Genomic DNA, 16,263 nt, shown 5'->3' with positions numbered 1-16,263 from the left:
TCTACTTGGTACAATAAAAGGCTGTAATCTATTAATTAATATATTCAATATTACCATTAATTAGCACAGTGTAATTTAACTCATCCGGCTGAATTGTTTCACTCTTTATTTAAATGTGACATTTTGTTATTGCCATGATTTCTTGATTTATATAAATAATAAAAATTCTGTTAAGTATGTGAAGAACTGGTGTAGATGTCTTCTTTGCAGACAATTGTTAAAAATTCTGTCAAATAATTGAAGAATCTTCTTGAACATTTTAATAATAATAATAATAATAATAATAATAATAAATGAATTTGTTGCCAACAATGTGTTGCCAACAATCTATTAAAACATAATTTATTTTTTATTATTATTACAATCCAGCAATTTGATATATAAAAAAAATCTAAATTCAATATGCATTTTTTTTTTTATCAAACATCATCCACATGGGGAAGTTATGAAGAATTATTTTCTAGTTATCTTCCCTTTTTATCTCAGATTAACAAATGGTCTAATGTTATTTTGTCTGCAACTTTCCAATGGGAACCTGTTGCATATAGTGAAACTATTGACCAGTATAATAAATAATTGAAATGATACATTGAATACTTATTATTTAAAGTGGCCTATCACTGAAATAAATACACCGAATTGAGTGTAATGATGGTCGGTAACATTTATCGATCTGTACAACTTTTCCATAAACGTGAGATTTAATCCATACAAGATTCAGATTCATGATACTGTAAATTGAAAATGTAGCCGTTGAAAAGACAGTAGTGTTCATCAACTTTTACTGGGTGTGAGTGAATAAGTCCTAAGTACATTTGTTCAGCACAGTTAAGTATTTATTGAATAACATGAATTCAGGACAACACATTTACATGCCTGCATGCTTCCTCACCATAGTGGCAGCGAATTGAAAGAATGATGGCTCAGAAACAAAACAAATCTATAAATTCAATATAAACGTTGGTATTGTTCTCCTAATAGATCTACTGCATACACAATACCAACTTTTAACATTATATACAAATACCAAAGTGAGTGAGTTAACCTATCTTCTGTTCTTGTATATACAATAATGATAGAAATGAAACTTGATTGTTTTTTTCTTCTAGTTTAGAAAACATTAAAAGCAAATATTAGTCTTTTCTGTTGATCAACATATATTCAAATTCACATTTTCAGAGGTTCTTCTCCAAGTTTGGATCTTTAACATCTTGGCAAATAGTTATGACACTAAGGATTTGTGTTTTTTTCTCTTCTTTTTTAATACAAAACAAAACCTCTGAATCAGATTGAATTTCGAAGCTTTCTCGCTGGTTTAAATACAGTATAAAAAATCTTCAGTGCTGTGAATTTGTTGTAAATATTATCACCAAGTGTACCAAATGGTACATTTTACTGTGCTCAAATTGTCGCCTTCGCCAACTTATCATATCCAATCCCACATCTGGCATTATATAATGTTTATATCAGTGAGAATAAGAGTCCTAATACTACATTTGGACACAATCCATCTTCCACATCGGGCCAAGCATAAACCCTTGATGCACCTCTATGAGCGATTGACCTGTTTCTGTAACTAAATTACCCTGCGAGGGGACTCTGGAGAATCTTCATAAGATACACGCCGCCAGTCTTCAACGCCATGCTGTTAGTACATCACTGTGGTTTTCAGAAAAAGTCTTCCATCTGCTAACGATAAAACAAAAGGGAGAGAAAAATAATAAATACACTGCAGTAAACCCTGGATCAATGTATGTCACATATTAAGAATATAACATTGCACTCATGATGTGAAGCACTTCACAAATGACACTTTCTGTGCATAAATGGCATTAAGTGCAAAAAAAGCAGCCGTTACTGTGCAATGCCTTCTCTGATGCGTACGATCTAATGAGCTTTGTCCATTTCCAGGGAACCTTCGTTGGCAAGTGCATGCCTGAATGAGCGGCAGCTCTCTTTGCTTCTTCTGGTAAAAGCATCTGTTAGGCATGGCTCAGGAGCTTGTTTGACGTTTATTACCAGAACATTTCCTCTGTGTCCGGGAATGCTGCATCACTGCATTTAAGCAGTGTTTCCTCTCTTTGGCAGTGCAACTAAATAAATTCAATTCTGATGAGCAAAAGTGGTGACTGATCGAGGATGCTCCGTGTTTAAATTGGCTTAAATGAGATATATATTTTGACTCTGACTTTTTTAGGATTGCTCAGCGATACCACAGATATGAAATCATTTTGATCGTGTGATCCATTGATTTTGAATAAAAAGCCTTTTTTCTTCTACGGTTAGTCATACAGTCCTAAATATGTGCATTGTGATTTTATTTAACTCTGAAATATATACATATTGATCCATGCAAATCTAGTAATCTAATGGGCATTGATTAACTGCGGGCTATGCATGGAGCTGCAATACACCCTCTTGTTTTTCTCTAATGTTATTTGTCACTCAGTGGCCTCTTATATAAAAGGGGTTAATATTGTGAATATCTCGAAAATATGAAATTACATAATATATGGCTCTAGGCTCACAGGGCATGTCAAAAAAGTAATCCACAGCATCAACCCCCTTATATAAATGGTATGTACAAATTTATTCAGATCACGATAAATGCATGTGATACTGAGTGACTTATTTTGTCAGAACGCAGCTTATTTAATGCTGTAGATGTTTAGTATTGTTGATACAGTATTTTGATATCAAACAACAATTAAGTAAATCAAAATCAAACCCTAGATTACTTATCCTAAATGATGTAAAACAAATATACAATTAAACTATTAAAATACCAAAGTTACGTCTACACAACCTGAGAAGAACGACAACAAAAACAAGCAGAGAGCTAATCTTAAATGTACAAATTAGCATATTAATTCTGGGTCAAATGAAGTGTAGCTAAACTAGCTTGTGCAAACAGTGCCAGGAATGTTTCTTGAGTGGGAAAAATCGAATGACTGCCATGTTGTTTTATGAAAGAACCTCCCTCATTAAAATATGTTAAAACTGTGGCATTTTTATATTCAAATCAAGATGAAAAGTTCATTAAAGAGGATAAATATTTCATTAGATGCTAAATAAAACAAAGGAATTTTTGGCTTCTCTCAGCACAAAATTCCTTTGAAAGATTAATTAATACATGTAAATTATGCAAATTATGCCCATGCAAATATTTTATGAAGACAATTAAGGGAACCATTAATTACTGCCTTTTTTGCTTCAGTGACATTCATTCATTTAATTTTAATTTCACTTTAACTGTTTTGATGTTTAATCTTGCAACAAAGAACTTTATCTCCCCTCACAGGGTCGTGTAAACTTGCAGAAAACATCAAGAGGCGAGCACTGAGCATCAGGAAGAGATACCAGGGAGATATTATGTTTAGTATCACAAGGAATTAGTGGCGAGATGTGCTCCCAGAAGCACGGAGCCAGGAAAAACAGTCAAGCTTATTCTTGGAATGGATTCAAAACACTGGAAAAGCAATTAATAAACACAGACTGTGTTAATATAGCAGAATTACAGAGTGTGACAAAAGACAAATAGAAATAATTAGTTCTCTGAAATTATGCTCTCATTATTTTTTTCTCCCCCCAACAGCCAAGTGCTGAAATTATAGCACGTCTCTTTGGTTTTTTTGTATACGGATTGGAATAGAAATTTTCCCTCACATGCAAGTGTAATTTATCAGCATCCTTTTTTATGTTTTTGCCATTTGAGAGTAATTATGCCACACTGGTTGTAGGCCACAACATCCATGACATGAACACACACACACGCACGCACAAAAATGCTGTAACTTAACAGACGCACAAGCTATTTTCATACACACATTTCCTGTGACCAATTTTTAAGTCTACTCTTCAAGGGAACTGAATGAAAAACCTATTAAATTATTGCATGTTGTGGAGCAATAACTACAGTTTTGTCAGTGAAAACATACATAAAGAGAAAAATTTTCTTCTAGCTCAAATGACTTCAATATCTCAAATTCTACTATATCTGCTCAAAAAACTACTGACAAAAGCAATTAGAGTAAAGAACAATCTTCTCTCTATGCTAATGCTAACTTTCTGAATCGAGCAATTAATGCTGGAAAATTATTAATCTTTAGACATAAGAACCATCATAATGCTAATGACGTTATATGCTCTGAAAAAATCATTTTCTGCTCATCAAGTCAATGCAATTTGATTTGTTCGGGTAAAACCATACTCCTTGTACTGGATCTCCATTTATTTTTACTAAAAACTTCCTTCACACACACACAAAATTAACTAGGCTAATCAAACTGGGTTACGGGGCTTTTACTTGCGACGGGGTATTAAAATGCCATTTCCCACATTTCATAGCAATTTCCACACACTATTTTCAAAGGGAAATTGAGACCACTCAAGACGACGTTTTTTGTATCACATGTGCTGCTGGGTGCAATTAAAATAGACATCAGAGTGGTGAGCGACTTAACACTTAAGGTGAAGTTAAAATAGGGTGACTGAAACATTTGCAAATGGGCGAGTGGTTTTCTGTGAAACGATACCAGACTAAACCAGGTCCATAAATTCCCATACACCCATAAAGTGCATGTGTATTTATTTGACTGGGTGTGTTGTGCTCTTGTGAGATAACTCCACTGTGGGTCATCCTCAGATAATGAAACTTCTTATTATGCTCATTAAATTGCATTGGTCTCTGAGGTACACAACATAGGCAGGGTCTTACTGTCAAGGGGGTCTATCTTTAAAAGGATTCTGTGTCTTATATCCAAAGAATCTTATCTTTGAACTTCACCTTTAAGCTGAACACCATCTTTGCAGCGGTATGTATACACTAAATATACATAAAGGAAGATATTTTGAAGAATATTTTAACTTTTTTGTCCATACAGTCAAAGTTAATGGGGTCCAAAGCAGCTTAAATTTTTTTGTTTTTCTAAATATTCTACATAATAAGAATATTCATTTTTGGGCGAACTATCCCTTTAATAATATTTTAATATACCCCTGCTGGTAAAAACTACAAAACAAAAGTTGAATTTTAATTGACTTGGTGGGCTTGTTTAACATTTAATCTTCTCCTTGTTCCTCGTTTAATATCCCATCAAATTCCTTCATACACTCACAAAGAATCAACTCTCCAACTCAGCAGGCCGTCCCATTGCACATTTGCACGATTCTCCCTGTCTAGAAATGTTCTCCTGACAGATCCCACTGATCTTGACCTTCCTCTTGAACTGTAGGATCTGCAGCCCAGATGGCAGGCTGCATGCATGAACAGCAGGCCAAGTTAAAGGGAGGCTCATATACTGGAGCTGAGCTGAGATTTATAGTCTCCTCAAAAACACGTACCTTGTATTGTCCTCTCAGCATCTGTTCTGCCACTGCTGCGGTCAGTCTCTATCTCCTGGGTCAACGAGTCTGGCAAAATGAAAAGATAATGACGATTAAACATCCATGACATCTGTGCTTAATTAGGAAAGTTTTTCTAGCCTCATCTTTCACGATGGGCGGAGGGTAGATGTGCTCGGATCGCTCGGGTCAGGGCGAAGCTTCGACCAATGGATGAGCGGTGTTGCAAATACTGAACAGAGCATTTCTCCACATTAGTCTGACATTATGGATCTTGCTAAGTTTGCTACAGATGTAGCATATGCTAGTTTTATTCAACATCTTAAACGGTTTAGAGTGTATTAAAAATGTGCCCAATGCAGTGTTATTTATATACCATTATATAATTTATTATTATCATTTTGAATTGACTTTTATATTTTCAGTTTTCATTTTATTTTAAAGTTTTAATAATTTTGATATGTGCTTTTGTCTCTCTCCCTCTCTATTTATGTATTTATTATTATTCCTATAGAGCTTTATTTTCTTCTTAGTTTTAGTAATTATAGTTTAATTCAGTTAGATGCCAGGGCAACATCTCTAATTTTCTAAACTTAAAGTTTAAAATTGAATCTAGTATTTATATTTCAGCATTATTTAAACTGACAAAAACTATTTCTAATAGATTTAATTAACAATAACATCAGTGGTCCATTGTGTCCAATACAGACACGCAAACAAGATTTCGGGTCTTTTTGGTCTGAAAGAAAATGCTTGTTTTTATGGAAGACATTTAACTAGTTTTAAACTAGTTTTTAAACTAGTTTATCATGATCTCACTTCATCCTTATGCAAGCTTCTCAGAAATTATTTGAGCATATTATAAATCTCTATGAAATACTTGATTCTGATTGGTCAATAGTGGCATTTTTTCCCAAACACATTTGCTACATAATTTGTTTCTACAAAATGTCTCTTGTATCATTTCATGGTCTCTTTTCTCTTTAGATTTTTTTCAACTTAAATCAATATTTCATTGCCATTTATATATATTTTTAGTCATTAGATGCATATTAATTGGTGCAGTCACCTCGTAATTGTCACCAATTAAACCCCTTTTTGTGATGCAAGACCCCAACATGACGATTCCTTCTCTTTGCGATAATGACCTGCTTATTATGTTATCGCTAACATACTGAAGCATATTTTAGATTATTCTCAGAAAGTAACTACACAACACAACAACAACAAAAAGGATACTTCACATGAAGCAATCTTCAATAGTGTAAATTCCTATCTTCAACACATCTCATAAGACTTAACAATGGAACAGAAAAACACATTTATACATCCTTTTAATAAATTTAAGTATGTTAACTTTCTGGTAAGGGGTCTCACCATTGAGTGATCTGAGACTTTCTGTAGGTGATGTCTGTTTCAGTGATTGTTCCGCTTGCTCTCGTCGTTTTGACTCATATTCCAGCGCCTCCTGCAATTTCCTCTTCGCTTTCTTCTCCTTCTTCAATCGCTTCTGAATAATCGCTGCATTCAAAGAACAGAAAGGCAGCAGTTAAGGACTCTAGTCATATGCAGCGGTATATCTGATATTAAAGACTAAAGGAAGGGGAGTTGAGTTTTCAAACTCTGTCAGTGAGGAAATATTCATAGAAAAGTTGTGGCTGAAAAAAAATTCCTGTTCAATGAGAAATTGACTGTGTCATTAGCGAAATAATTGAGCCAGCGATAACCTGGATTAACCTAGGTTAAAATGCCAATGAGACTAGGTTAAGGGAAACTTTCGGTAAAGAAAGAGAGGAGAGAGGCATGCTGAATATTAAACAGAAGAAAGCTGGAGGGCTGTAGGCACATTTATAAGGATCCGTCTGTGAAACTGGCTTAATAAGCTCAATTTGATTCATTATGTAGGATAAATACATGGAACATGAGACCATTAAGTCACACTTAGCAATACTTTTGTGCAGAAAAATCGAAATAATTTATTGATGTCAAAATGTAGATTCATAATTATATTTTCATGCAATAATAGAGTATAAAAGAGTATGTAACTAGAGGCCATCTGTAATGCACATATCACTTTTAATCTCAAAGAGAGTTGAATATTATTAGCTAAACTATTATCAATCTGTAGTCCAATAGTGGCCTTCCCTCGAGAAATATTGTGGCTCATTTAGAAACATTTACCATATAAATTACTTATTCATATTTCCGTGACTTTAACCACACTAACTTAAATGAGGACTTTGTATATCTTTCTAATGCACCCTGTACATTTAGACGTTGTCTATGTATGTAGTTACGGTAATATACTGTATTCTCACAAGCACTTCTGCACACATAATCAATTTGTGCTCATGTATTGATTGTAATGTAAATATGCCTCATTTTGCTCGATTTATGACTTTGTCTCTATCACTTTGGCAGTATGTTTTTTGTGTGCTCGAGATTAACAACTGAGCTTGTGACATGGCTTTTCAGGTCATTTTAATGCAATTTTGAACTAATTGTAAAATTATGCAATGAAGGTCATTTGTTAAGGAGATTTTTGCATTTTCTAAAGAAAATAAGGTGTTTGCCGTGCAAAACTACCAAAATGCTTAAGGCCCAAGATTAAAAAGAAGTCCAGCATCAAGTCTCTATGAAAATTGATCCCTAGAATTTTCAGCAGCCATTACTTCAGTGTCACATGATCCTTCAGAGAGTTTTTGAGTAATACACACCTCTGTTCTTCTGCTCGATAGCCAGTTGTTTCTCCAGGGTTTCTCTGAGCTCTCGTTCTCTAAACAGCTCCATCTTCAGCTCCGTCTTCTCCAGCTGCACTTGTTTCTCCTGAGCACGGGCGTTATCAATTGCTACCTTCAGCAAACCCTGCAGCAGAAGACAAACTCACCTTATACACAGTCCACACACACCTCCACAGGAGTCAATACACTGTATGAATGGTTTACTTTATGCTAGAGCAGTAGCACTTAAACGTAGGAAATTATTTTGCAGAAAACAATCAGTCAATAGTCCATACAATGAAAGTCAATGTAACTCTTGTTGTATGGTGGCCCCACATTTTTCAAAATATTATATAAAATCAGGTTTGGAATGATAAGAGTGTGAGCAACTGATAACAGGACTTTAAATTTTAGATCAACTGTCCTTTCAAGTTTGAGGACTACATGAATTCTTTAAATAAAGTTATTATGAGAGCCTTAATGAACCTATAACTTTGGTTTGTCAGTTTGTGAAGCTGCAGGTTGTATAAGAACGATCAAATCTTGAGCTAAACAGCTGCTTGTCTCAAAACAACACTTAAAGCGGCATTTGCCACGCAAACTGCGTGGTGACCATTTCAAAACAATTATTCCCTGTACGCAAGCAATTAAGCCAAATGCAATGGGCTATATCATACTAATTGTTCCTTCTTATGACCCCAATTTAGACTAACTTGCTTTATCTCAATTTTCTGCTTGGGTTCGTTTTGTTGATTTGTGTGTGAATGTTCAATCAAAACATTACCCTGAAATCATGATTAAAGATGACTGACTGAACTGAGTCCTGCTAATTAACAATGGGGCCGAAAGCAGCGCGATAGATCTGATGGCCATATCACAAGAGCAATGAGCAAACCTCTCACTCCACATACTGTACCCACATCATTAGTCTCAGAGGCGGCGTTAATCAACTACATTCATCTTTCTGACTGGGTCTTACTTGCATGACAACCACAGTGGTGATCAAGGGAGTCGTGCCGAATATACGACGGTATGCATTTGTTTTGATGGGAAAAACATCACAGTTGGAGGAGGAAAGTACTATATTAACTATCTGCCACACCTGGACAGGGAACTGCACCCAGTGTATAAAGACTCTTCTTACTACCATTAAAAAAAGTGTTTTTTATATATGGTATTACAATATAAAATAACTGTTTTCTATTTTAAATAGATTTCAAAATGTAATTTATTCCTGTGATGGCAAAGCTGAATTTTCAGCAGCCATTACTCTAGTCGTCAGTGTCACATGATCCTTCAGAATTGCTCTAATATCTAACTTTTCAACAGTAGTGTCTATAAACTATATACTCTTCTACACTTTCATTTCTGCTCAAGTTTTTAAAAATTCAGAATTGCAGCACTGTTAATATTGCTGACTCGCATATGATAAATTCCTTGTTTTTCTTCTTTTGCAAGTTGCTTTAGATAAAAGCGTCTACTAAATGACTAAATGCATTAGCAAACTCTTGAGCAGCAACGACACTAACATGTACTCGGCCATTGTTGTGTATGTTTGTTCGCGCTTGCCTTAAAAATCGACACGTACTACGCACGCGCATGACGTCACCGTTTTCAAAGATTCCCGTATTGGGTGTTTACACGGAAACAATAACGGTGGCGTTTTCAAAAACTTGCACTTTGAAACCCGTTTTCAAAATGATGCATTTTCAGTCCCCAAAACGCCGTTGTCGTGTAAACGAACAGGCAAAACGCATAAAGTTTCCCATTTTTGGCTGAAAACGTTGTGTAAACGGCCAATAAATGTAAAGAGCATAAATATTTCTTACTGTATGAATGTTTGACTTAAACTCAAGAATGATGTTAATATCACTGCACATCATCCTACTTTCACATTATTTTCCAAACCGCGGCTTTAGACTGCTATAATTTGTGATAACCAACTTGATGTGCCATCTCCTTCCATTATGTGCAATCTTGAGCATCACTGGTGTTTATTGTGTTATGACACATGACGTGATAAGATCATGACACGTGTCAGCTGGCCAGTCCACAGTGGGCTAAAATAAAAACGTTACTATGGCAACCAGCTGACGGTCTGCTAAAATTTAAGAGGAAACTTGACGATCTTTTATTGGAAACACCATATAATTGAATTCCGACTGATTTTACAAGAATAAGTCATTGCTAAAACTAGAAAGTCAAAATTAATTTATCAATCTGAGTCATTTGAATGTTTGTTTAGCAAATTGGTTTATTTGGACATTATTTTTGGATGTTGCTTGATAATTTCTTTCTTGATATTTTTCATCTTAATCGGTTGCTTGATTATATATGCTTATGAATATATTAATATATATGCTTGAAAAAAAACTGCTTAGGGTATTTTCATGCTCTGGCTTAAGCTGGTTTTATATTCAATATAATAATTTTACTCTAAAACAAACTTCTCACTTGCCATCCAGCATTTTACCAACTCACTAATTACTAGTTAGTAGACCATCTGAATCGATCATGTAGAACTGGATAAAACTATTCATGGCATATTTCACTTGCTACTAAAGATCTTCTGACAGAGATGTCTCTTACCTGTATGTTAGTCAGAAGGGTCTCTATAGATGACAGGCCATCAGGGAAGAGGAAGGGTGAGGGGAATCCTGGAGGTAAAGTCTGACCTGCCAACGAGAGCCTCTCATAACTGTCTCTTGCTGTTGGCGTGCACATGGGGGTTTCTTCTGGTGGCAAACAGAGAAACATACACATTCAGCACAACAGATGACACACTCCATGTAGTACTGTGCTGTAAAATAAATCATGATTTTCCCGAATTGGTGTTTATATACCCAGATTGTTTGTGAGAGTAAAATTAACATCTATACAAGCATGCCCAATCAAGCACATATGATTGATAGCCCACTCTGTCAGTGTCACACGGCACTCTATTATTGATGCTTCTGTATTTATAGCTGCTATAAATGCTTGAGAGATTTTACATAAAGATAGAATTAGAGATTCTTCAAAAAAAAAAAAAAAGAATAGGCATTTGCATTTTTGGAAAGTATATGTTCTTGGTAGCACTGAAGGCATGTATATGTTGGGAGACAAAGCCCACCCTTTCCATATGGCACGAAAACTCTCTGATAGGAAAAGACCGCACTCAAGCAGATGCATATGGCAAGCTGAGATTATCAAGGGCCCTGGCTTCTCAACAAAGGCCATATGGCACAAGGTGGTGAACCCTCATTGACCATGTTTCAACACTACTGCCGCCCCCTCAGCAGACTGGCAATGCCATTTTGGGCAAATTAATTAAACCCCTCAAAGGAATCGGTGCATAAAAAATCAATATGATTGGATGAGATTCAAGAGGCACCTGGTAGAACAAAACAGAGGAGTAAAATAAATATCATTTATTCTCTCTCAGTCGATGGCTGACACATAAATGCGCAGGTGTAAAATGTCACAGGTGGGGCTGCAGTTAAAACCCTCTGGAAATAAAAGAAAAAAGATTTTATGTCTGCCAGACAAATAAAAACAGGGGCTGGCACATTAAAGAGTATATATTTTATCACCTAGTCCACAGGGACTTCCTGCTGAATGTCATAAGGAGAGAAAACGCTGGGATGAGCACTGTAAAGTGTGCAGCATGTCTTTACAAACAGCTTTCCAAGATTAATCACCACGTCAACTTGTTAAACATTATGCGGGTAAATGAAAGTAATCGAAAGTACCCTGTGTTAAAAGATAAATAAATGTTAAAAAAAAAACGGCTTTATAGTGTAGTGAATGGTTATGTTATAATCAACATGCATTGCATTTAGATTTATGCATTTGGCAGACACTATAATCCAAAACTATTCTCATAATACAAGCAATACATTTAAATGGTTTGTATTTTCTAGGAATTGAAACCCATGGTTTTGCTGGTTCTTGACCATGAGCTACAGGAACACATGCACTGCAATACAAACAGATTTTAATTTAAATGTTTTTATATTTAATAATTCCCTGAATTAGAATTGCATTTCATAACCTATTGTATATATGTGTGTGTGTGTGTGTGTGAATAATTCTCATTATTCTTTATTAAGATCCATCTTTATTCAATTAGAATATTATAAACATTTTATAAATATTAAATCTTTCACATTAAAACTATTAAAAAAATTAAAACATTAAAAATGAACATTAAATAAAAAGTTTTGTCATTATTCTTTATTCAAATCTGTTTGTATTCAATTTGATTGAATTACATTTTACAAAGACTATTTTATAATATTTCATAAATATAGAATAATTTAAAGTAACACAATTTCAAACATTTTATTATTAGATATACAAATTATTAGACATACATTTTAGATTCAAATGTAAGGAGGCAATAAAACGAATTCATCAAATGTTTCAATTAATTTAAAACCATTCAATTCATAACTAAATATGTTATATGTTATTGTAAATAATTGAGATTTGACCCTACATTTTTTCAGTTACCAGCCAGATCTTTTACCATTAGGCTACACTACTACCTACCTAAATCAAAATAAAAAGTTAAAAAAGTTGTTTAGTGCTCTGAGTATGTGAGCAGCATCAGAAAGAGAATAACGTGAGTGTGGACACTGAGCAGATGTCCGGTGGGGTTGAAATGTAAAGTAGATTCCTGCTCACTTCCTGTCAGTGCCCTGATGACATCATCTGCCATTCATCAGTTCCGTTAGGGCAGACCTCTGCCATCTGCTGCACCGGCCATCATAACTCTACATCTATCTCTACACACACACACTTACACACAGGCCATCAAAACTCCACATTTATCTTAACAGCCACAGCCTTATACAGGCTATCATAGGCCTGCATCCATCACTACACACACATCCGTACAGGCCTCATAACCCCTGAATCCATCTCCACACACACATGCACAAACATGTACACACGGACTATCATAACTCACTTTAAACCACACAGCCCTGCGCTGACACTATCTTCATGCTGTCATAGCGTGCTGCCAATCAAAGAAGAAGTCCCAGACAACATTCTGCCTGCTACAAAACGAGACATGCTCATTTCCCAAATTTTTTTCATTTAAGTTATTTTTGCTGTCCTCTACAGTAACACTCACTAAATGTTAATCTTTAAAACTAATAATTCAACATTGTAAAATTTTATTTAATACATTTCATAACTTTTTCATACCATATATTATAATGTTGTGATACCTAAATTCACATGTATTTGAAATGACTGATTTAAGAGTTTTATTTGAAATATTCTAAAAAGTATACATTTTAGTATTAGTTATTTATCTAATTTGTTATAGAATTATAATGCTTTTACACACATAATATGGATATATATATAATTTAAGAGGAAACTTGACGATCTTTTATTGGAAACACCATATAATTGAATTCCGACTGATTTTACAAGAATAAGTCATTGCTAAAACTATTTAATTAAATATATAATTCTTATTCATGAATTCATTCATTCATTCGTCTATAGTAATAATGGTGTGGAATATGCTATACATTATGGTTTATTTATTTAGGTTAGGTGTTTGTTTAAACTAAATATGAGGAAGGTCCTGCATGACCGAAACGTTTGTTGATTTTAATATGCACTGAGCACTTTTTTGGACTTTGTAAGAATAAAGAAGATTGCTAGTATCTCTAGCTAGTATCTCTATCTTTGCTAGTTGGATACATAGCAAATAAATGTCAAGAATTCCGTTTTTTTGCTCTTTGCTTAAACTAAGTATGAGCAATATTTTATTATATATTCTATTTTCACGAGAACACAACTGATCAGAAGGTGCATTAAAAGGCATTACACATACTTTTTAAATTAATTTTATACACTAGAAAATTAAAAGCCTACAACTGTGTTTTTCATGGATTTCAGTTTAAGCACCAAACCCCAGAATTAGGCTCTCATACAGAATTAATATGTGTTTATATGACTTTCTAAATCATGCACAAACACGGCACGACTTGAGGAGCCCCTCTTCTGCCATCAGTATTCACTAACGCCAGCCAAGGCTTGGTAACAGCTGGTCCTACATTAATTAGTTTAAAGTATTTATTTCAACCATCTCAGCAGCAGATTGCGGCAAAACATAAGAGATTATTCCAAGCATCTGCAAATGCCCAGGAAACATCCAGCCAACCAACAGTTGAATATCAGCCGCCACTATTAAGACTTTACGATTCGAAATTCTTGGACGGAGGAAAGGCCAAGAGGAGTGCCGGGAATCCATGGAGGGTCTCCTTCAATTTCTCCCCAATTTAACTAGCATTTTACTCCAGTTCATTACCGACAATGGGCGACTGACTAATGGATGCGTGTTTGCTTGCAATCAAATTAAACAGAAAAAAACCCTGAAGAAAAGCTCTTTTTAATGCTGTTGGATGGCATCGTTTTGTGCCATAATAAACCGATCATGAAAACAGAGTGAATTATATGAATTGTATGCAATTACTACATCAGAGAAATACACTATATGTTTTCTTCTCTTTGTCACATTCGTGGCTCTGATTCTTTAGATGCCAAACATGTAGCGAATCAGCAAATGAGAAACAATAGAGGAGAATTAGATGTCAGAAGCCTGTATTTGGTTTGCAGCCACCGTAGTCCTGGATTTAGTGTTGGCATTAATAATACATCATTGCTTAAACCAACTTCTGCTTTAGACTCAGCAGGACCTCGCCGCAAACACAATACTGGATCACAGGGAGGCTCATATTGCTTTGTTACTAGGAAACAATCTGTCATGCATTAGAAAGCAAACAGCACATTTCATCTCAAATGACCAATTCAGCTCTCAAATAACCGAAATTTGCCATTTTTTGGTCAGTCTCCATTTACATTAGCCACACTTGAGTGCGATTGTGTCTGTGAGCATTCTCTTGTTTCGAGCACTCCATTTTGGCCTGTCTTTAGCTGTTTATTTCCTGCCATTGGTCCAGAATCATTGACTTGGACTTAATTACAGTGCCAGATGCCAGCATGATGAAGAGAGCGAAGGAGAGAGCTGTGTTTTCCAGGTGATATTTCTCCACCAGGGCAGCCAGCAGCAGCTGTGACAGGTCCGTTTGCAGCTTTCTGTCTCAAAAAAATCTTTATGAAATCCTTTTAGGTCAGCCGTGTCACAAATAACATTTCATGCGCAACGTTTCGCTGGATAATAGGAGCCGCAAATAAAAATTGGACGCTGTAAATACGATGCATTTGGAATGAAATGCCATAATTTAAAACAACGCACATACTCGCAATCACACGTAAGCATGCACGCACACTCCCTCCCATGGCAGCAGTGGGAGTCCTTGACAGTGTAGCAATGATAAATCACCTTTCCTAATAATAAATTCTTAAAAAAACAAGGGACTCAGAAATCGACTTGACAAACTATGAATGTAAAAAATATCACTTGGAGGGATCTGGGCTTATCTCCACTTTACATGTTATTAGATTTGTAGTGTGAGCAGCGTTCCGACAAGGCTGAGGAGAAGGGGAGAGAGAAAAAACGATGTTTGCGATAAGAGAAGATAAAATGTCTCGAACTCCTCTCGAATGCCTTTGATATCTTTGATGGAAAGTCACGACAAGGAGAGCGTAAACCACTCAACTGATTTTTAATATGATAGACAAGGCACTCTGCGATGAATTGAGCGGAAACCTTGGGAAATTTAGCAACATTCTTTCAATAAATAGCTTTAATTGACCTTGGGAGCTGAAAATGTGCCATATGTTGCAAGTTGCAGTGTTTGAATTGAGGTCCCAGCGGACATTTCAGCTGATTTCTCCAATGAAGGCACTGAGCCGGAGGAGGGAGAGAGAGCGAGAGAGAGAGAGAGAGAGAGGGAAAAGCATTGCAGCATTTGGCTAGCCAGTCACTGTGATATATTGACAGGTGAAGCCTGTGTCCTTGCAAACCTGTGTTCCTCGCAGCAGGAGAATTGAATGTTTAAAACGTGGAGGATGTCAGTTCCCCTCTCCGCAAAGGCTGCCGCTGCCTACAGCAGACAATTACATTTTATTTGACCTGCCAATGGGGCTGAAGAAGTTGCCTCCTTCCAGGGGAGCGGTTATGACCTTTCAGTCTCATAAATGGAGACAACAGCACATTACACAGAGGCTAATCTTTAAAACTGCATCGTCTTCTCTATCTTCTGCATTCCATTAAATATTTCCACAGCAA

The 16,263-nt window shown here is 35.5% G+C and overlaps 1 protein-coding gene across 5 annotated transcripts in view; it reads right to left on the bottom strand.

The window, feature by feature from the left end:
• Positions 1-435: 435 nt before the first annotated feature.
• dachd (dachshund d) overlaps positions 436-16,263 on the bottom strand; it is a 117,722-nt gene continuing 101,894 nt past the window's right edge. Inside the window, exons 8-12 of one of the 5 annotated variants that reach the window (XM_016255584.1) lie at positions 10,653-10,798; positions 8,061-8,208; positions 6,721-6,864; positions 5,344-5,412; positions 436-1,689 (exon numbers count right to left, since the gene is read on the bottom strand). In XM_016255584.1, coding sequence (XP_016111070.1) covers positions 1,649-1,689; positions 5,344-5,412; positions 6,721-6,864; positions 8,061-8,208; positions 10,653-10,798 — 548 coding nt within the window. In that variant the 3' untranslated portion in view covers positions 436-1,648. The remainder of the gene's footprint in view (positions 1,690-5,343; positions 5,413-6,720; positions 6,865-8,060; positions 8,209-10,652; positions 10,799-16,263) is intronic. The other 4 variants (XM_016255591.1, XM_016255598.1, XM_016255604.1 and 1 more) reach the window with 4 other exon arrangements.

The sequence above is a fragment of the Sinocyclocheilus grahami genome, unplaced genomic scaffold (assembly GCF_001515645.1).
Source record: "Sinocyclocheilus grahami isolate Dianchi unplaced genomic scaffold, SAMN03320097.WGS_v1.1 scaffold28.1, whole genome shotgun sequence".
Taxonomy (NCBI): domain Eukaryota; kingdom Metazoa; phylum Chordata; class Actinopteri; order Cypriniformes; family Cyprinidae; genus Sinocyclocheilus; species Sinocyclocheilus grahami.
This window is presented reverse-complemented; position numbering and strand designations above follow the sequence as displayed.